The following is a 16,329-nucleotide window of genomic DNA, read 5'->3' as shown; positions in this document are numbered from 1 at the left end:
CATAAGTGACCTAGTCCCTGGGCTAGTGGTTACTTCAGAAGAACTAGTTTCTCATCATAATCGTGCTGCAAATTTGATCCTTTTAAAAACTGGACTACGCATTGCAAGGGAAAACTGTATTCTTTTTATCCAGCATAGATATATTTTGCTGAAAAATTTCCAAACCAATAATAACTTGTCAAATTTCTCCTCTTAACAACGATGAAAATATTACCTGTCTGATTTTCTTCCCCTGTTAAATCATCCATTATTTTTTCATTGATTCCTATTGACTATGACAAATCATAGGACTTCATCCAAAATTCTCCTGCTGGTGCTAATGATTAGGAGGTATGGATAGTCTTATAGGTAAAATGACACCATTTCTTACCATGAATTAGTTTTGTGTCAAGATACTGACATCCCAACTGCGTGTTTGAAGTTTGAACATCCAAGATCTGTTTTCCCAATCACCTAAAATCTATGATAAAATATATACACATATCATTAAGAAGATAAAAGGAAACCTAGTAGGTATTTTAAATAATAGCTTTTCTGTTTGCTATCACAATGAGTCATAAATCAGACTTTCTATATCCAAGAACAAAGTAAGAGATGATGGAAATAAAAAAAAAAAGAAGTAAACACAATATATTAAGATTACAGAGTTAGGCTTTGTTGGCTGCAGTTTCAAAGTGATTTACTTAGCCATTGAAATGTTGCCACTCAACACAGGCACCACTTCTGCTAGTTGCTCTGATTACAGTCACCTTCTTCCATGGCTCTGGAGAGGACAGTGCTCTGACCACTAAGCCTGTTTTTGGGGCTTCTCAGAGGTGGAGAAGCCACCTTGGAGCAGCTTTGTCAGGATGGAGACTTGTTCTTTCTCATCATTTGTCAGCATGGAGACTTGTTCTTCCTCTTCTTCCTCCTTCTCCCTTGCCCCATCAGGCATGCTCATAAGAGATTTTAACTCCCTACAAGGAGCTCCAAGGATGCCCACCCTGTTAGAAAACATCGTGTTAATCTGCTTGACACAATGAAGCAGAGGGAAACAGGAAAAAGGGGGACAGTTTTGTAACATTTTCTAGGTAAATCAGCAAGGAATCTTGCCTCCTTCATCACAGAGTATCTGCTGTCCTCCAGGGAAAACCGAATAACCACGCTTCTCCCCTCAGCACCCTGCACACCACATCATGCTTCTGTCTGGAGCGTGCATGCACACAACATGAATTGCACATATCTGAGTGAAGCTCAGCGCTGCCTGGAAATTTGGGCCCCTTTGCATACAAATTACGCGACTCGGTGCATAAGCTATAAAGCCAACATGCTCAGGACATATAAAACAATTACATGTGTATTTGTAGCAAATTTCACGCTCTCAAGCAATACCAGACTTGCTGGTCTTGTGTCGTAGATACATTCAAAGATTTTGTATGTACAGTGCTGTCACATTCATTGGATTGCCAGAACTCTGAAGATCCAGACAAAGAAAGGCAATTCTCAAATTCTAATTTCCAAGCAGAAGAAGAAGACTTACGAGGGAAAGTCTTACAGGCAGCCTCATATACACCTCAACAGAGCAAAACTGATTTACAGTGGAAGTGTTTAAATGAAACTATATTTAAAAGCACTGTGGTGATAATGCTATTAACAATGGATGGATGGGAAATGGAATTCCTCTCATATGGCATACCCAGGCTTGAGAGATGTTGGTGTTATCACAAATCAGAAGAAAAGGTTCTGTATCTATTACAATCAAAAATACCTTTAAAAAGTATAATGTAGTAACAAAATTACTTTTTTAAAATAAAGTACTCATAAAGTACATCAGTAATATCTGATCACAACACTACTGAAAACTAAAAGTCAAAAAGAAATAAGGAATTGGAATGAATCATGAGAGGGGAAAAAACCAGCCCACTTTGATTTTGAGAGGTTTTGATTAATTTCCATTCAAATTTACATCAAAGCACACTTCCTTTCCCTAGAAACCTCCTGAGTTTTAACCAAGCTATACGATGGACCGTAGCTGCTTTGCCATCAGGTAACCGGTACTACCTCTGCAAGCTCCGGGCTCTCTCAGGTCTCTCAGGACCTCCAGGGGCCTCTCTCCTGGTGAGGAAGAGCTAGCTGTCCAAAACTCTCTCAGAGCACTATCAAACCTGTTTTCGCAGAGAAATAGTCCCTTACTTGGTAGTCAACAATTCCGAGAAGTCCGGCAGGATGTCACACATGCAAGGTTGAGAGTCTCTGCCCCGACAGTAGTGGTTCTGGAAGATGTATTGCGGTCTCTCCTTCGGTAAGGGCAGCAGCGTGCTGAGCATTGGCGAGCGCTGGTGAACCATGCTGTGTAGGCAAGGATGCTTGGTATGGACTTTTCTGGGAGGAAAACAAATGCAGGTGTTGTCTCGGTGTTTTCAGACAGGTTAGGTTACCTAAGAACTCACCAGTGTGTGAAATGTGTACCTCAGATGTGGCAATTGCACTGCATTTGCAGCAGCACTCCGTTCTCCTGGTTTCTGGAAGTCAACATTGCTCCTGTCTCTTAAGGCAGGATTGAACACATCAGAGAAAAGCAGCCTGCCGATTTCTTCCCGAATCACTTGGAAATGCTTCCGTCTGAACACAAGCCAAGCCACATGACTGCAGAAGTTGTAGAAGCCCTGGATTGAAAACACATATGTCCTTTTCCACTGGGAAAAGGCGCAGAGCCCCAGTGCATCGCAGAGCACAGGCTGGCATGACTCCACTAAAATGCCAGCCACCGTTTGTCACCAAACTTTGCCATGTATGCATCAGGGAAGATTTGAAAACATTGATTTTTTTTTTTTTAAAACAGAGTTAGCTCAGATGGATTTCATCTTGCTTAACTCTGAGCAATTCATAGAATCATAGAAAAATTCAGGTTGGAAAAGACCCTTGGGATCATCGAGTCCAACCATTGACCCTACACTACAAGGTCACCCCTAAACCACATCACCCAACACCACATCTAAGCAACACTTGAACACATCCAGGGATGGCGACTCAACCACCTCCCTAGGCAGTCTGTTCCAGTGTCTGACCACTCTTTCTGTGAAGAATTTCTTCCTAATGTCCAGCCTAAACTTGCCCTGTTGCAACTTGCTTAGTCTTGCTGCTAGAAACTAAGGACATAACCCGAGATCACCACTCAGTTTTCCTCAATAATCAGTGGAAAGAGACTGATGGGATGAGTCATTCTGCGGGGGTTCCTATTGCCCACATCTATCTCAGGAGGCAATAATCCACCCTCTGGCTGAGCTTTCTTCTGCAATGGCTGTCAAGGCAGCTGAAGGACATGGTCTGACAGGACAGTTCTTGTCTGGGCAGTGCAGGTAGACAAGATAATCCCCACTCTGAATGATGGCTTAATGACCACAGAAAATATTACTACCAAATATGAACTCATCGCATTTCACCTCTGCACATTTGCTTGCTGATTAAAATAAACAAAATGTAGTTTTTCACCCCTATTTAACATTTGTGAGCTCTAGCATAAGCTGAATCATCTCCAAATAAGTTGAATCTCTAAGTCTGTTCTTGGTAAAATGGCATCACTGGGACTCCTGTGTATTCTTGGAACTGAACCCACAGCTACCCTCTTTCAAGGAAAGGCTTCCCAGATCATGAAGTACAAAATAAAATTTGGTCCCAGCTGTTTTGTATTAATTTGCTGGAGCTCTGTTACATAGTGAGTCTCATAAATGGCTGGTGGAGCTGTACATTGCAGGCCAGAAGAGCTTATTGGCACCCAGAAATGTCACCAAGGGCAACAGAAATAAAAGAAGGCTGTAAAATTTCTTACCTACAGATATGAAACTACAAGACCCATGATGAGAAGAAATCTACAGGCCAGACTTCCCAGAGGGACCTCGGCCTGTGATGGGAACTACCTGGGGTCCAAAAGCCACAGAGGGACTGAAACTGCCCGCCTGAGGGCTTCAAGGGGAAAGGGTTGGAGCTGAAGGGAAGAGATAGTATTTTACAGGGACATCTAGGCCCTAGAGGTAAAACTTTATCCTAGGTACTCTACCTTACAAGTTAACTTCTGAGGGAACCAAAAAGGAAAGGTGCATTTGGATGTTCAAGGGAGGAACATGGTCTGGGCTGACACTCAGTCACACTCCCTGATTATCTTTGGGTCTTTCTTACCTCAGAGAAGCTCCAGTCTTTCTGCAATGATGATTCTCTCCTAAAGCAGTGAAAAAGAACACACAATTAATAGCAGCAGTCGTCCTTTCAGTCCTCTGAACAGAGCATGGAATATGAGTCATGGGGCTATGCCAAGCTGGCATTTCACCAGGGCAATAAAGTTGTTGCTGGTAGATCCTCATTACCAGCATGTGGAGACCCACTGTCCAAGAGAAAGGCAGGACTTCTGCATTGCCTCAGAAGGAGAAAATGCAAAATATTGTATGGCTCAGTTAATTAAATCCGACAGAGAACAAAGCTGGATGTGAGGAGCAGGCGAGGCTCCCCTGCTATGCTATCTAGACTGATTGCTCTGCATGGGCCTCTCAAAAGTGGTCAGTGCTGATCTAACCCAGTTCCCACTCTAGTCAATGAAAAAACCTCTTCCCGACATCACTGGAAGAGCAACAAGCAGAGCTGCCGATGGCACAAAGCCAGGCCAATGCTGAGACAATAAACTGGAAAACCAGGAAGGAGATGCCTGATGTTTCTCCAAGAAGAAATAGAAAACATGCCCAAGAATGACAAAGGGCCTTTGTTAAAGAAGCAGCAATTTGCCCAGTGGAAGCCCGAGAGATGCTTTCGGCACTGACTTGAGCCCAGGGACTCTCACACAAAGCCAAATGACTGTCCATCATGGAAAAGGCCATTAAAGCAGAGGGTGACGCACACATCTCAGCAGCCACTCAGTTCTCCTGGAGAGGGCACAACTCACCCTCATGGAAATGAAAGCAGGTATTCTCTTGTAGCCTACAGATCCCCACGGTTCTGGCTTGCTCCTGCCAGATGCACAGGAAAGCCTGTCTCCACATCAACTTACTGACTCCTGACATGTCCCTTACCTTCCTGACAACACCAGGTGCTCCATGCATCTAGGGCATGCCTAGCTGCCATCACTGCAGAGCAGATCATGAAGATAAAACCTTTCAGGCCTATAGCTCTATATACCATCTTCTGACTTTAATTTATTGATTTTTTTGATCAAGAAGGCCATGTATCTCCCTACCTGTCTCCCACCAGCCACAATCCTGCTGACTTTCATATACTGGGCAAGGGAAAACAAGCTTGACTCTGCAAGCGTGGCTTGGCCATTTGCCAAAGCAGAACTCCTAGAACAACTCTGATGCTTCTGATTCCTTATGAATTCTGGAAAAGCACAGTATTTTATCTTCAGAGTATCAAAGTGGAGAAACCTAAAGTTCATACAGTGTCTTAGAACTGGTCCCCAGTTTAGCAAAGAAACCTATGTAGAGGCCAGAACAGAAGATAACACTAACGACTACAGTCAAGTAAGTCCAGGGTTCTCCACCTTCCTTTCTCTCAGTGCTTTCTTCCTTCAAGAGAGGTATTAAACTAAGAAAATCTCCTAAGATAAGTGTTGAAGTAGGAGGCACCTCCCATGTCTAGGGCACAGTTGCTAATTACCTAAGAAAACACAGAAAGGGTCAGGAAAACATCAAACTTGCAACAAGCTTCAGGCCAGGACTTGTAAGAAACATGAAAGAGCAAGCAAAAAGCACCGTGCCTTCTACTAACGTGGCAATATTGATTTCTCCGAGCTGTGAGGGATGAGTTCATGCGTGAACGCGGACAGCACAGCCAAGGGCAGACACCGCAGTAAGCGTGGGCTTTGGACACAAGATGATAGTGGCTTCAAGAACTCCTCCTGTGCACAGGGGCACATGGGGAGGAAATGCCTCCTGTGCCATTTAGCAACTCCGTCCACCACGACTGCGACGCTGATTGCCCGCGGATCAGGCCAGCTTCAAGGATCAGCAGAGGCTGGCTTCACTGTGTTTGCGCCATTGATGCGTTCAGCTTTGGGAACGCTCTGTATTTTTCCCATTATGACAAATGCCCATAAGGAACCTGGCACCACAGAAAGGTTGCACAATCCTCATCAACTTAAAAGGAGAAAGCCAGACACACCTATTCCTTCCTTGGCGTTGGAGGCACAAGAGGGCTAATGCTAACATACACAAATAACAAGTCTGGAGGAAGTCTCTCAAATTCCAGTCTGGGACAGCATCAAGATAGGATTTTAATGCTGCATTTTACAAATCATGTAAATTGTTAAGATGAAGATGCTCTTCACCTAAGTCTCCCTTTTTAAAGTCTCCCTTTTTAAAATTTCAGAGAAAAATTTTACATGAAAAATCAATAATTTAACACGAACGCGTAGACATTTGGCAAACCTGGAAGGGAAAGCAGTTTATCAACATAGCATAAGATTACATTTAAATGTTGCTATGGTGAATTAGAGTGAAAAGTAAAAGCGTCAACAGCATCATGTACCCATATTGGATTATAAGAAAATATAGTAAAACTTGGGGGTGGCACGTTATCAATAGTTCTCAGCTTTTTAATCTAAATGTTTCTCAGGTTAAAAAGCCTCATCAAAAGTAACCTTCCCTACAGTTTCCAATTTGACGAAGGACCTTTCCCATGCAAAAAACATGTGTGCTTGAAAAATTCCCAACCATATTTTGTAATTAAGAGTGTTAATCAGTTCTGTCCCTTAGCTTTTGTATTTGGCAGTTCATATAATGGTCTGGGAGGATCCAGATAACATTTAAGGCTAAACTGAGTCAGCCTGGAAAAGATTATATATATATAATTGCAGTATGGTATGGGAAGTGCCATATATTATAACATGCTCAGCATTAGCCTCATTCTGAAGTCAGCTACCACCACCCTGCTATGAGTAACTCAGTGAGGTCTCTCTTCACACAGCACCTTACATCACGAAGGCTTTAAGACACAGCTCTTTTCCAGCCTTTGTGCTTTCACAGCCCGGACACCATCATCCCACCCCACTGCCAGCCCTTAACCCCCAGTGTGATGAAAATATTAAAGAACACAGTTTCTTGTTTCAGCTCTCTGCTGAAACTCCCATGCTGGTGTTTTTTTGCCACTAAACCTCTTGCCTTAATCCTGAACATCCCAGACAATACCGGTGAGTGAGGAGGCACCAGAGCTCACCAGCTGGGTGTATAACAGGCTGGTTTATCCAGCTGCATCTAGTTCTTAGATTCAAATTACTTTCTCCAATAAGTTCCTCCAACTGAATCTCATAAGTGCAGACTTTAGGGCCACCCAACAGAAAGAATGAAGTGCTGTCATGACGCTTCCTGTCCAACCAGTGAGAAGGTTAAGAGGATGCCTCTGCTTAGCAAGGATTTAGTGCAGAAGGCTGCTCCTGGGACTGCCTGGTGAAATGCCAATGTGCCAGGACACAGAGGGCACACATTCCTAATTCTCAGGGTCCAGCACCCTGTGGGATGAGGCACACTAAAATAAAAACACCGTTGGGACAGCAATTTCAGCTCCTCTTTGACTCCATCACTTCTACAGGTTACCTTCTCCTCTTGACTAGAAAGAAACCCAGGTTCCCTCACCCCAGCCAGGAGCAAGGTTGCCTGGAGCTGTGTTGCAGGAAGGCGAGGGAATGTTCATGACTCCTGTGGGGGACTGGCAGCAGTTTCACATCACCAGAAAACTGGTCTGAGAAGGTCCCATGGGACTGGGATGCTGGCTGGGGACTGGCAGCTCCTTTCTACTGCCAGTGAAAGGAAACATTGTGCAGCAATATGCATGGTTGAGGAAAAAGTCCCTAACGCCAGCACAGTGTATGATCTCTCTGTCATTACGTTCTCTTTCCACTAACCACTTTTTGTAGCATTTAGTTGCCAGCCATGATTAAATCACACTTTCATCACCTGTTAAAACTCCCCTCTCTGGTCCTCATCATTCCCTTAATTTTTCTGCCTTTTCTACTACCCTCCGATCCTCTCTTTCCTTTTTCAGTTTCTTTTTTTAATTCCCTCTAAGGGTTTCTCTCCCCTTTCAGTTCATCACTGTGACCATCACACCAAAGAGCAGTTGGTCTCCACCACTCCGAAAAAGCCATGAACCATCTTCCCTGCTCAGAGGGAACGCCTAAGCACAACTTCTTCTTGTCTCTACTCCCTTCACTTGCTGCCTTTCAGGATCATGGTCTCCTTTACTTGCTAGACTAGTCTTACATTATCTCAGACTTGGCATAAATTTATGCAGGGATCAGTGGCAATCAGCAGGTACATAACAATTTGCTTTCAAGATTTTAAGTGGCAGGGGTGGCACTGATTTTTGCCCTGCTGACTTTCATGTTGAACCCATTAAAGTCTCCTGCTCTGTATATCTAGCAAGGCTTCCACATACCAGGGCTAGAGCTTTCCAGTCTAGTACCCAGAACTCTGCTGCAACTCATTGTGGCCAAATCAGTTGGCAAAAACTCCCCAGAAACACTTTTGGAGTCAGTTATGAGATGCGATAGAGTTGCAGGAAGATTGGGACACTTCTCCATTTCATGGTCCCTTAGCCACAGAGGACTCATGAGACATTTACTCCCCTGGGCATTCAGTTGTGTCACACAACAGAGGTGTTGGCTCTGGGCTGCTGTGGCCCTTGACATAATGAGAGTCCCCCGAAGGGACTGGCTTACCTTCCACCAGGCTGCTGTGCCGTGTGTGGTCCGAGGATGAGGTTGCAGTACACCTTGGCAAGGTGAATCCTGGCCACCGCTAACTCCGCCAACATATTGTCCATTTCTGTCATCTCTAGAAATATCATAGTCCTGTTTAAAACAAAAAAGGGGAAAAAATTTCAGGGAAGGTGCCCTGGGCAGAATAGATGCTAGAAAGAGTGGCTGTTCCTGAGAGGCAAACATGGCTTTAAGGCACATAAACCAGCACCACTAAGGGACCCTCCACGGCAAGGCTGGGCTCAGGCGCTGACAGCACAGCTTGGCCACATCAGTGGGGCCACAAGGCCTGGGGCTCCAGCCCAGATAGTCTCTCTCACCCCACACAACCTATAAGCTGTGTGCCCACAGCCCGTCAAGTTGCTTTGATCCTGTGTGGCTTATGAATCCTTTCTGCAGCCTTGCACAAAAGCCCAGGAGGTGCATTTAGATAACCCCGGGCTCAGGCTCTGTCACAGGGCAGCCTGGGGCGGTGGGTCTGGCTCACTCAGACACAGCACTTACTCCTCTTCAAAAAGCCATATGAAGCACTTTTGGGACTGTATCCAAACAGGAACAGCTGACACCACAAGCCTGTATTTTAAACCAATTCAGATCAAACACTAAGGAAATGCCAAACCAAAGGGCTTTCTATTTCCTCTGCTTCCCCTGTAATCCACCCGACTGTCTGCCGGTGCCTGGGAAGTTACCAGCCTTCCTTCGCACTCAGGAGAGTTGGTTTTATCTGTTCTATCCCTGATGGCCTCCAGCTGTAAAGCTTCCTACACAACCCACGTTTAATAAATTAGAACAATTACTCTGGGCTTCTCAAGGATAATTGCTAATAAAATTCAGCAGATTTTCCTTAAACGACATGAAAGGGTTGGAAGCAAAAACAGACAGAAACTAAAGGGGAAAGAAAATGCAGGACAGAAATAACAGCCCTTGTTCCATTCATGTCTCATCCGCCACTGCTGAGTTTTTGTTCTTAGAGTCACATATTTCAGAGGTGAATACTCCCAAGCCGTCTCCAGCAGGGGAATGCCTCATGCCCACTGCTTTGGAAAACTGGTCGGTTGGTTTTGAACCTAGTTACAAGATCTGTCTGAACCTAAAAAAAAGCCAGGAAGGCCTAAGGCTTGGTTTCACAAAAAAATCAGCATAGCATCAGCAAAAGACAAAGTCACAAGAAGTCAAAAAATGTCCAGATTCGTCCTGACTTTCTCTGATAGGAATCCCTTCCAAAACTTCAATGCCCAGAGGCAAGGACTTCTGGCACCATGATGGTCTTACATGTTCTCCTGAGGCGCTGTGGACACCAATAATTCTACATGACCTAGGTTCAAGATAGTTGAGGAGCTATTCAGACCACCAGATCTGGGTCCCTGGGGACAAAAGTAGACCCAACAGATGAGTTAGGCATCCCTCATAGGTAGCCCAAATGGCAGGAACCCTAAACCACACCAAGCAGAAGCAGGAATAACCAGTGGGGTTTTTTTCTGTGTTAGTAGGTCCTACACAAGGTCTACAAGAAGAGCAGCTCAAGGACTGCATGACCATTGGACTGACAACCACGTGTCTGTCATACAGAAACACGAGGCTGATAAAGGACTAGGTGGGTCACCAAGCCCTGTCTCCAAGTAATGTGTCTGTCAGTTTAACTGGGAGCAAATTATAGGTATCACTAATGAGAAACATGAATTGGTACCTGCACATATTGCCTCCAGTCTGACTCTACTTGTGGCATATAGCCAGCGCTACACAGGAAAGCAAAAAGGCCTCTGAAACTAAATTATATCTTGCAGGAAGGAGGAGTGAGTATTATTCTTGAGCAAGCCACTAGCAACAGCCCTGAGCATGGGATCCATGAGATAGGAAAAGGAATGGCTATGCAATCTTCCTTTGCACTCTCTCAAATCCATCAGCATATCACAAACCCAAGGAGTCTTATCACAAGTGTAATTTTATGTCATTATGATTCTATTATGCAGTTAAAAAATCCCTTTCACAAGCTCATGGAGCTCCACCTTCCGGGAAAAAAAAAAAAAAGAAAAAAAAGTCATTTTCTTGCCTACCCCCACTACTTCTTAGTGGAAGACTGTTCCAGAACTTTACTCCAGAGGAGGGAAAAGACAGTCCTTGCTACATTTGATCTGAAATAGAGCACATACCAAGTCTGGAATTAGACCAGATGGATAACAGAGGAAATTGGTGGTCTTGAACAGGGAAAAAAGATGCAGTATCAGAAAGCTTTTCACATCATGATTAACATCTCCCAGCTCCTCCAAGTCGTCTAAGATGTTGAAACAATTAAGGATGAACTTTAACGTTAAATAGGGACTAAAATTGCCCTTTGTCATTTTCTTTTCCTTACTTGTATTTACACTTCAGTAGATCAATACCCTGAATTCCTGTTTCTGCATGGTGTCTCTTTAAGCTTCTCTGATGCTAACATTGCATGCAGGTAATCCTGACAAGCAAGCCACTTCCCTTCAGGGGAGGTAATGAATCTAAATAAAACAGTATTGTAGAAGTGGAGAGTCAGTTTATGTTTCCCACTAAAAGATAGGACTCACTTTGGGAGCACTGCTTGGCAGAACACAATGCAAAGTCTCTCCTTGCAGGGTTGATCCAGTTCTTACAGCTGATACCCACTAACCAGGGTCCCCTTGATCCAGAAAATGTAACCCCATATTGCAGTAGGTCCAAACTCCTCTGTTTCAGTCTCTTTCTCTATTTGCCAGACTAGTAGATGATATGAGCCATCACACTGAGGTGTTGTGACCTGTAGAGTGGCCTCCTTGTCCTTTACCAGTCGGGAGTGAGGGATCATTTTGTAAATTGCAGCCCAGAGCACCTCAGCAGAATCTCTGACCTTTGTGTATTAAACTACACTGCTGGTTTTCTTAATATATGAATTATTCCTTGCACAATGAAAGAAACACCTGTCAACCTGTGGATGTAGAACAAATCAATTCCTTAAGGCCAGCAATCCTCCAACAGTCTTTTCTTCAATCCAGATAAATTAGCCCCTCTTTATATCAAGACTTCATGAATTGTGAAATAAGTAATCATTAAGTGTTTTAAGAAAATGGCCAATCAATTCTCAGAGACTATTACACACTCCAGAAAATCATTGAAGTTTCTTACAGTCATGGTTCGTAGCTCTTTAATGCTTTCTTCTAAGGCATACAACTCTCTAACACAGCAGCTCCTAAACTATTCCCCTGGCATCCCCACTTCCACTCTGCAAGGCAGCAAGTGTGGTCACACACCCTTACCTGGGAACTGCTTTCCTAGCATATATTCCTCATGTTGCAACATGTTTCTAGCACCTAAGAGTAATCTGAACCTGCTTTGCAAAGTATTTAGAAATGAAGTCTTAAAGCAATATGACCCACAGCACAAATTAACACCCAGCAGACTCAGTTGCAACTATTTGCTGCTCTGTATTGCAAGCAGAAATGACTGGTTCCTAATTAGTTATTACTGGGAAATGGCATTAAGGGATGGCAATCTGATCCAGCGCACTCACATAGATTTAACGTTGGTGGTAGTAGTAAGGATTTATTCAGATTGCAGCATTACCTTCAGGAGCCAAATTATTTGGTGACCCCATTGCAGCAGGACTAGATCCAGCCACCGTCTTGAAAGGGAGACTGTGGTAATGCCATGTCACATGAATAGCAGTGCACGCCGCTCAGGGTGAGGCTGAGGCAAAGCGGGGCTCAGCCACCCCCCCATCCTGCAAATCTGTCTCTCTACATATTTAGAGGAGCCTATGTCCTGGAGAGCACTCCATCCCTGGAGGCATTCCAGCTCGGGCTTGATGGGGCTCTGAGCAACCTGATCTAGTTGAAGGTGTCCCTGCTCACTGCAGGGGGGTCAGACCTTTAAAGGTCCCTTCCAGTTCAATACATTCTATGATTCTATGATGGGAAACGTAAACAGTGAGACCAAGGGGTTTTTCTCCTTAGTGTTCCATATACAGACTGAGCCAGTACAGCAAGCAGTCCTTGCTCATACACAGAATCCCACTGATTCTGGCACGAAAGACTTCCCTGTGATTTCAGATTTGCTGAAGCAACCTCAATGTACTTGTGCTCCTAACGTTTTGTACTCACGAAGCCAAGGTGCTGTATTTCTTTTCCAGGGCAATTTTTTCCAGGTAAAAAGATAGGTAGATGAGCAGGGCCATGAGGAACTCATCAAGCTTCTCATTCCTGAATGGAAGGTAGAAAGGTCACTGTGGTCTGCAGATTTTCAGAGATAGACAACTCCAGACCATTGTGAAAAAGAACAAAGTCTCTGCTCAGGGGCCTGTGTTATACCAAATATTTGCTATATGGCTGAGACCTATTCGTAGCAAGCACTCCACCCCACACTAAAACTTTGACAGCTTTTGGCAATTACTAACAGAGTCCAATAAACCCTCTGAAAGGTGGGTTGAACTGGATATTACCAGATATACCTCCAAGAAGCATATTTTTGGCACTGAACATGCTGGAAGAGTAGCATTCTCATTTGAAGGAAAAGGGGGACAGCTAAGACACCTGTGCCCTCCTGAAAGGACAGGCTGGCTAAGGCTCAACATGGTCTACAGACAAAGGCAACGCAGCCACTGTACATCCCTGGTGAGATATAACGCTTCGCCTGCTGCCTCCTTGCTTTCAGCCTATAGAGAAGTAACGCTGATAAGTGGCAGCAGCAAACAGTGAGCCCTGCAGCTCTGGGGGTAACAGCAGCAGCACAAGAAGGTGGCCCAGATTCCCAGCCGTGTCAGCACTCCTGGAGCACACAGTGCTGCAGATGCACTGGCTAATACGGAATTTAGCTTAGAGTAAAAGGGAAATCAACCTTCACGTATTTAGGCCCAAGTTCTTGGTTTCTTTTAAGTAATGAAGTGGAAATACTTCAAATAGGTGATGGGATGAATTTTTTGCACATGTCAAGGACAATGTGCATTTGGTATTGTTTCCTACTGAACCTCACAGAGCAGAGATTTAAAATCTCTGGTATTTCATATTCTACTTCTCATACACTCTAGTCTTTCTACTACCAGCTACACGCACATCATTTTTGAAACAAATGCTAAATGGCATACCTCATAACTGCTGCTAATGGGAACTTGTGAGCTGACTCATTTGCTTCTTCCAAAAGCAAAGCAGCATCTTGAAACAAACAGAGGAGAAAACCAGTTATTTCCTCAAAAAAATGCCAGTGTTAGCAGAAGAAGCTTTCTAACTTGTATGGGTGATGACTTAATGGTACGAAATACCAGCAATTACTCACATTTGACATCATCCAATGTCACATACTCATGTTGTACCCATTTGGAGAGCCTATGCAATCTTTCTTCTTTGTGAGCCAGCCTTTTTTCAGGGAGTCTTGCACTGCAGTCATCTTTGAAGATGCTAGTGGTTGAACAATACATAACATTTAAGGACAGAGTGTTAAGCCCAGTCTGAGAACATTAAGATTATCTGCCTGGTATGTACTCTCTTTGTTGTACTCAGTTTCAAAGGGACGGGCAGTGAAATGTGTTTTGGCAAGTATCCTGAACTAACTTTCAACTATTATAACCACAAAACAGGCTGGGGATGTTGAGAGAAATAGGACATTTCACCTCTAAGGTTGTGTCTGAAGTTGCTCTTTTAGTTGCAAATATAATAAATTGCGACTATATTATTTAGATCAAAGAGGGTTTAAGTAATGGATGAAAGCCAGCTATACCATATTGTGAATTTATAAAATTAATAATAATAACAATAATAATACTTTAATCTTTGAAGTGCGTTACACAGATGAATTAATTACCTTCACAATACTCTTTAGAGTAGATGAGAATTATTACCTTGTTCTGAGCAATCTGAAAAGAGCAACAAAGATGCTGAATGACTTTACCAAAGTAAAAAAGCATTCAACACCAGGCATGTCTGGCTGTGTTTCTACACTCAGACCACTCATCCACCCTGTTGAAATGACAGCTGGCTTCCTGCTTCACATGCTCTGTTCAGACACGATCCTCAGACAATGGATGAAAACATTTCCACCCAAACAATCTTGTTTCTTTTAGAGCTAGGCAAGTCAAATCAAAATACCTCTTTAATGTCTTGACACGCATTTCCTGAAAGTGAACATTTTTTCCATCCTTAAGGTTTTCCTCAGCTTCTGGATTGGAGCTGAAATATGAATATGAGCATTGCAGTAGCATGAGTTCAAATTATTAGCAGCAGTACAAAAGAGGTCAACATCCCATGATACAAAAGCATATCTCTTTTGGCCTCTGCCTGACACTGAGAAAACATCTGGGTTGTAACAAGGTCAGTGTGGAACACAGAAGCAAAGAGGGGCTTCCTTGGACACTTTTGCTCTGCCTCCTCCCACCATATGCACTGTGCCAGGTAAACCCTTCAAGCAGTGTCTGAAGCGGCTTTAGGAAGATTTTAAATGTCAAATGCTTGGTTCCAGAGCTTTTCTTTGGGATCGTGGAGGGCAGATCCAGGCAGATGTCACCAGGGAGCTCACCCCTTTCCCTGGAGAGCTACCAGGCAGAGTCAGCAGCATTTCCAAGCCCAGCGGAGAAGTTGGCCGGAGCTGCTGAGACGCAGACCATGAAAGGCGCCTGCAGTAGCCGTGTGACCAGGAGAGAGGTGACCAGCCTTGTTCCTCCATGACAAAGGCTTGGAAAATGCCCAGCAGGGCAGGAGGCAGCAGCAGGCACTGTGTGACTGACCCACTGCTCCACCTACACTCCCTGCTTGAGAAGAGAGCAGGGGGATGTAGTTTGGGTGTTGAGGTTTTCTGCCCCAATGGTTTAAATGGCCTGATAAAGTCTTAACCCACAACTGCCACAGACATTCAAAGCACAGTTACGTGCACTTACAATGTCCCCTGTGCTTTCCCTAAAGGTCTGCAGCCCTCTGGTGCTCACCATTGCACAGGGTCAAATACATACCACTGGCAACAGGCAACATTAGTCTGTGGACTTCCAGCTGTAGGCACCTGGGTGGGATTTGGCCGTCACACCCAGCACCACTGCTCCCGGCTGCGGTGTGCATTTCTGACACAGGGCAGGACTCACCACTCACTTTTAGCCATCCCTTTATAGTGGATGCAGCTTGAGAGCAGTATGGAGTAAACGCATATTTGTGATTTTCTCAGAACTGCCTCAGAGCAGCAGTTAGGGAGCTCCAGAAGGAAGAATTTGTCCTGCAGTTGATGTTCAGGTAAAACAATACTAAACTCTGATTTTACCTGACTTGGAACTGCTGTATCAGGGCATAAATCTGCGTAATTTGTAGCTAAACATCATTCTTTTACCTTGCAAATTCAAGTGTGTTGGTATCATCTTTCCAGTACCACACACCTGGAGTTAGTTTTATCGTCTGCAAGAAAACAGCATATGGAGCATGTCATAAATCTATGCTCAGGTTCTCATCCCAACAAAGTATTTATAATGCAAGTACCATGCATATGGGCTGCTTCCTATCTTTCTTTAGGCTGCTTTTCACCCAGATGTTGTAACTTATTGGAAAAGAAGTTCTCTAAGATCAAATGTTGCTAGCATAAGAAAGAAAAAAGTGTGTGTCCTTTTTATGTCTTTCAGGTTACGAACAAAAAAATGTAAGTTT

The 16,329-nt window shown here is 44.0% G+C and overlaps 1 protein-coding gene across 1 annotated transcript; it reads right to left on the bottom strand.

Moving 5' to 3' along the window:
- Positions 1-787: 787 nt before the first annotated feature.
- Positions 788-16,114, bottom strand: PPP1R36 (protein phosphatase 1, regulatory subunit 36). Its single transcript, XM_009872870.1, is given in 11 exon segments — positions 788-983; positions 2,173-2,361; positions 2,449-2,645; positions 4,156-4,195; positions 8,678-8,809; positions 12,820-12,918; positions 13,800-13,866; positions 13,988-14,109; positions 14,797-14,877; positions 16,019-16,099; positions 16,101-16,114. Coding segments are annotated over 11 exon segments (1,218 nt in total).
- Positions 16,115-16,329: the final 215 nt, after the last annotated feature.

This window comes from Apaloderma vittatum, unplaced genomic scaffold (genome assembly GCF_000703405.1).
Source record: "Apaloderma vittatum isolate BGI_N311 unplaced genomic scaffold, ASM70340v1 scaffold44127, whole genome shotgun sequence".
Lineage (NCBI taxonomy): Eukaryota > Metazoa > Chordata > Aves > Trogoniformes > Trogonidae > Apaloderma > Apaloderma vittatum.
This window is presented reverse-complemented; position numbering and strand designations above follow the sequence as displayed.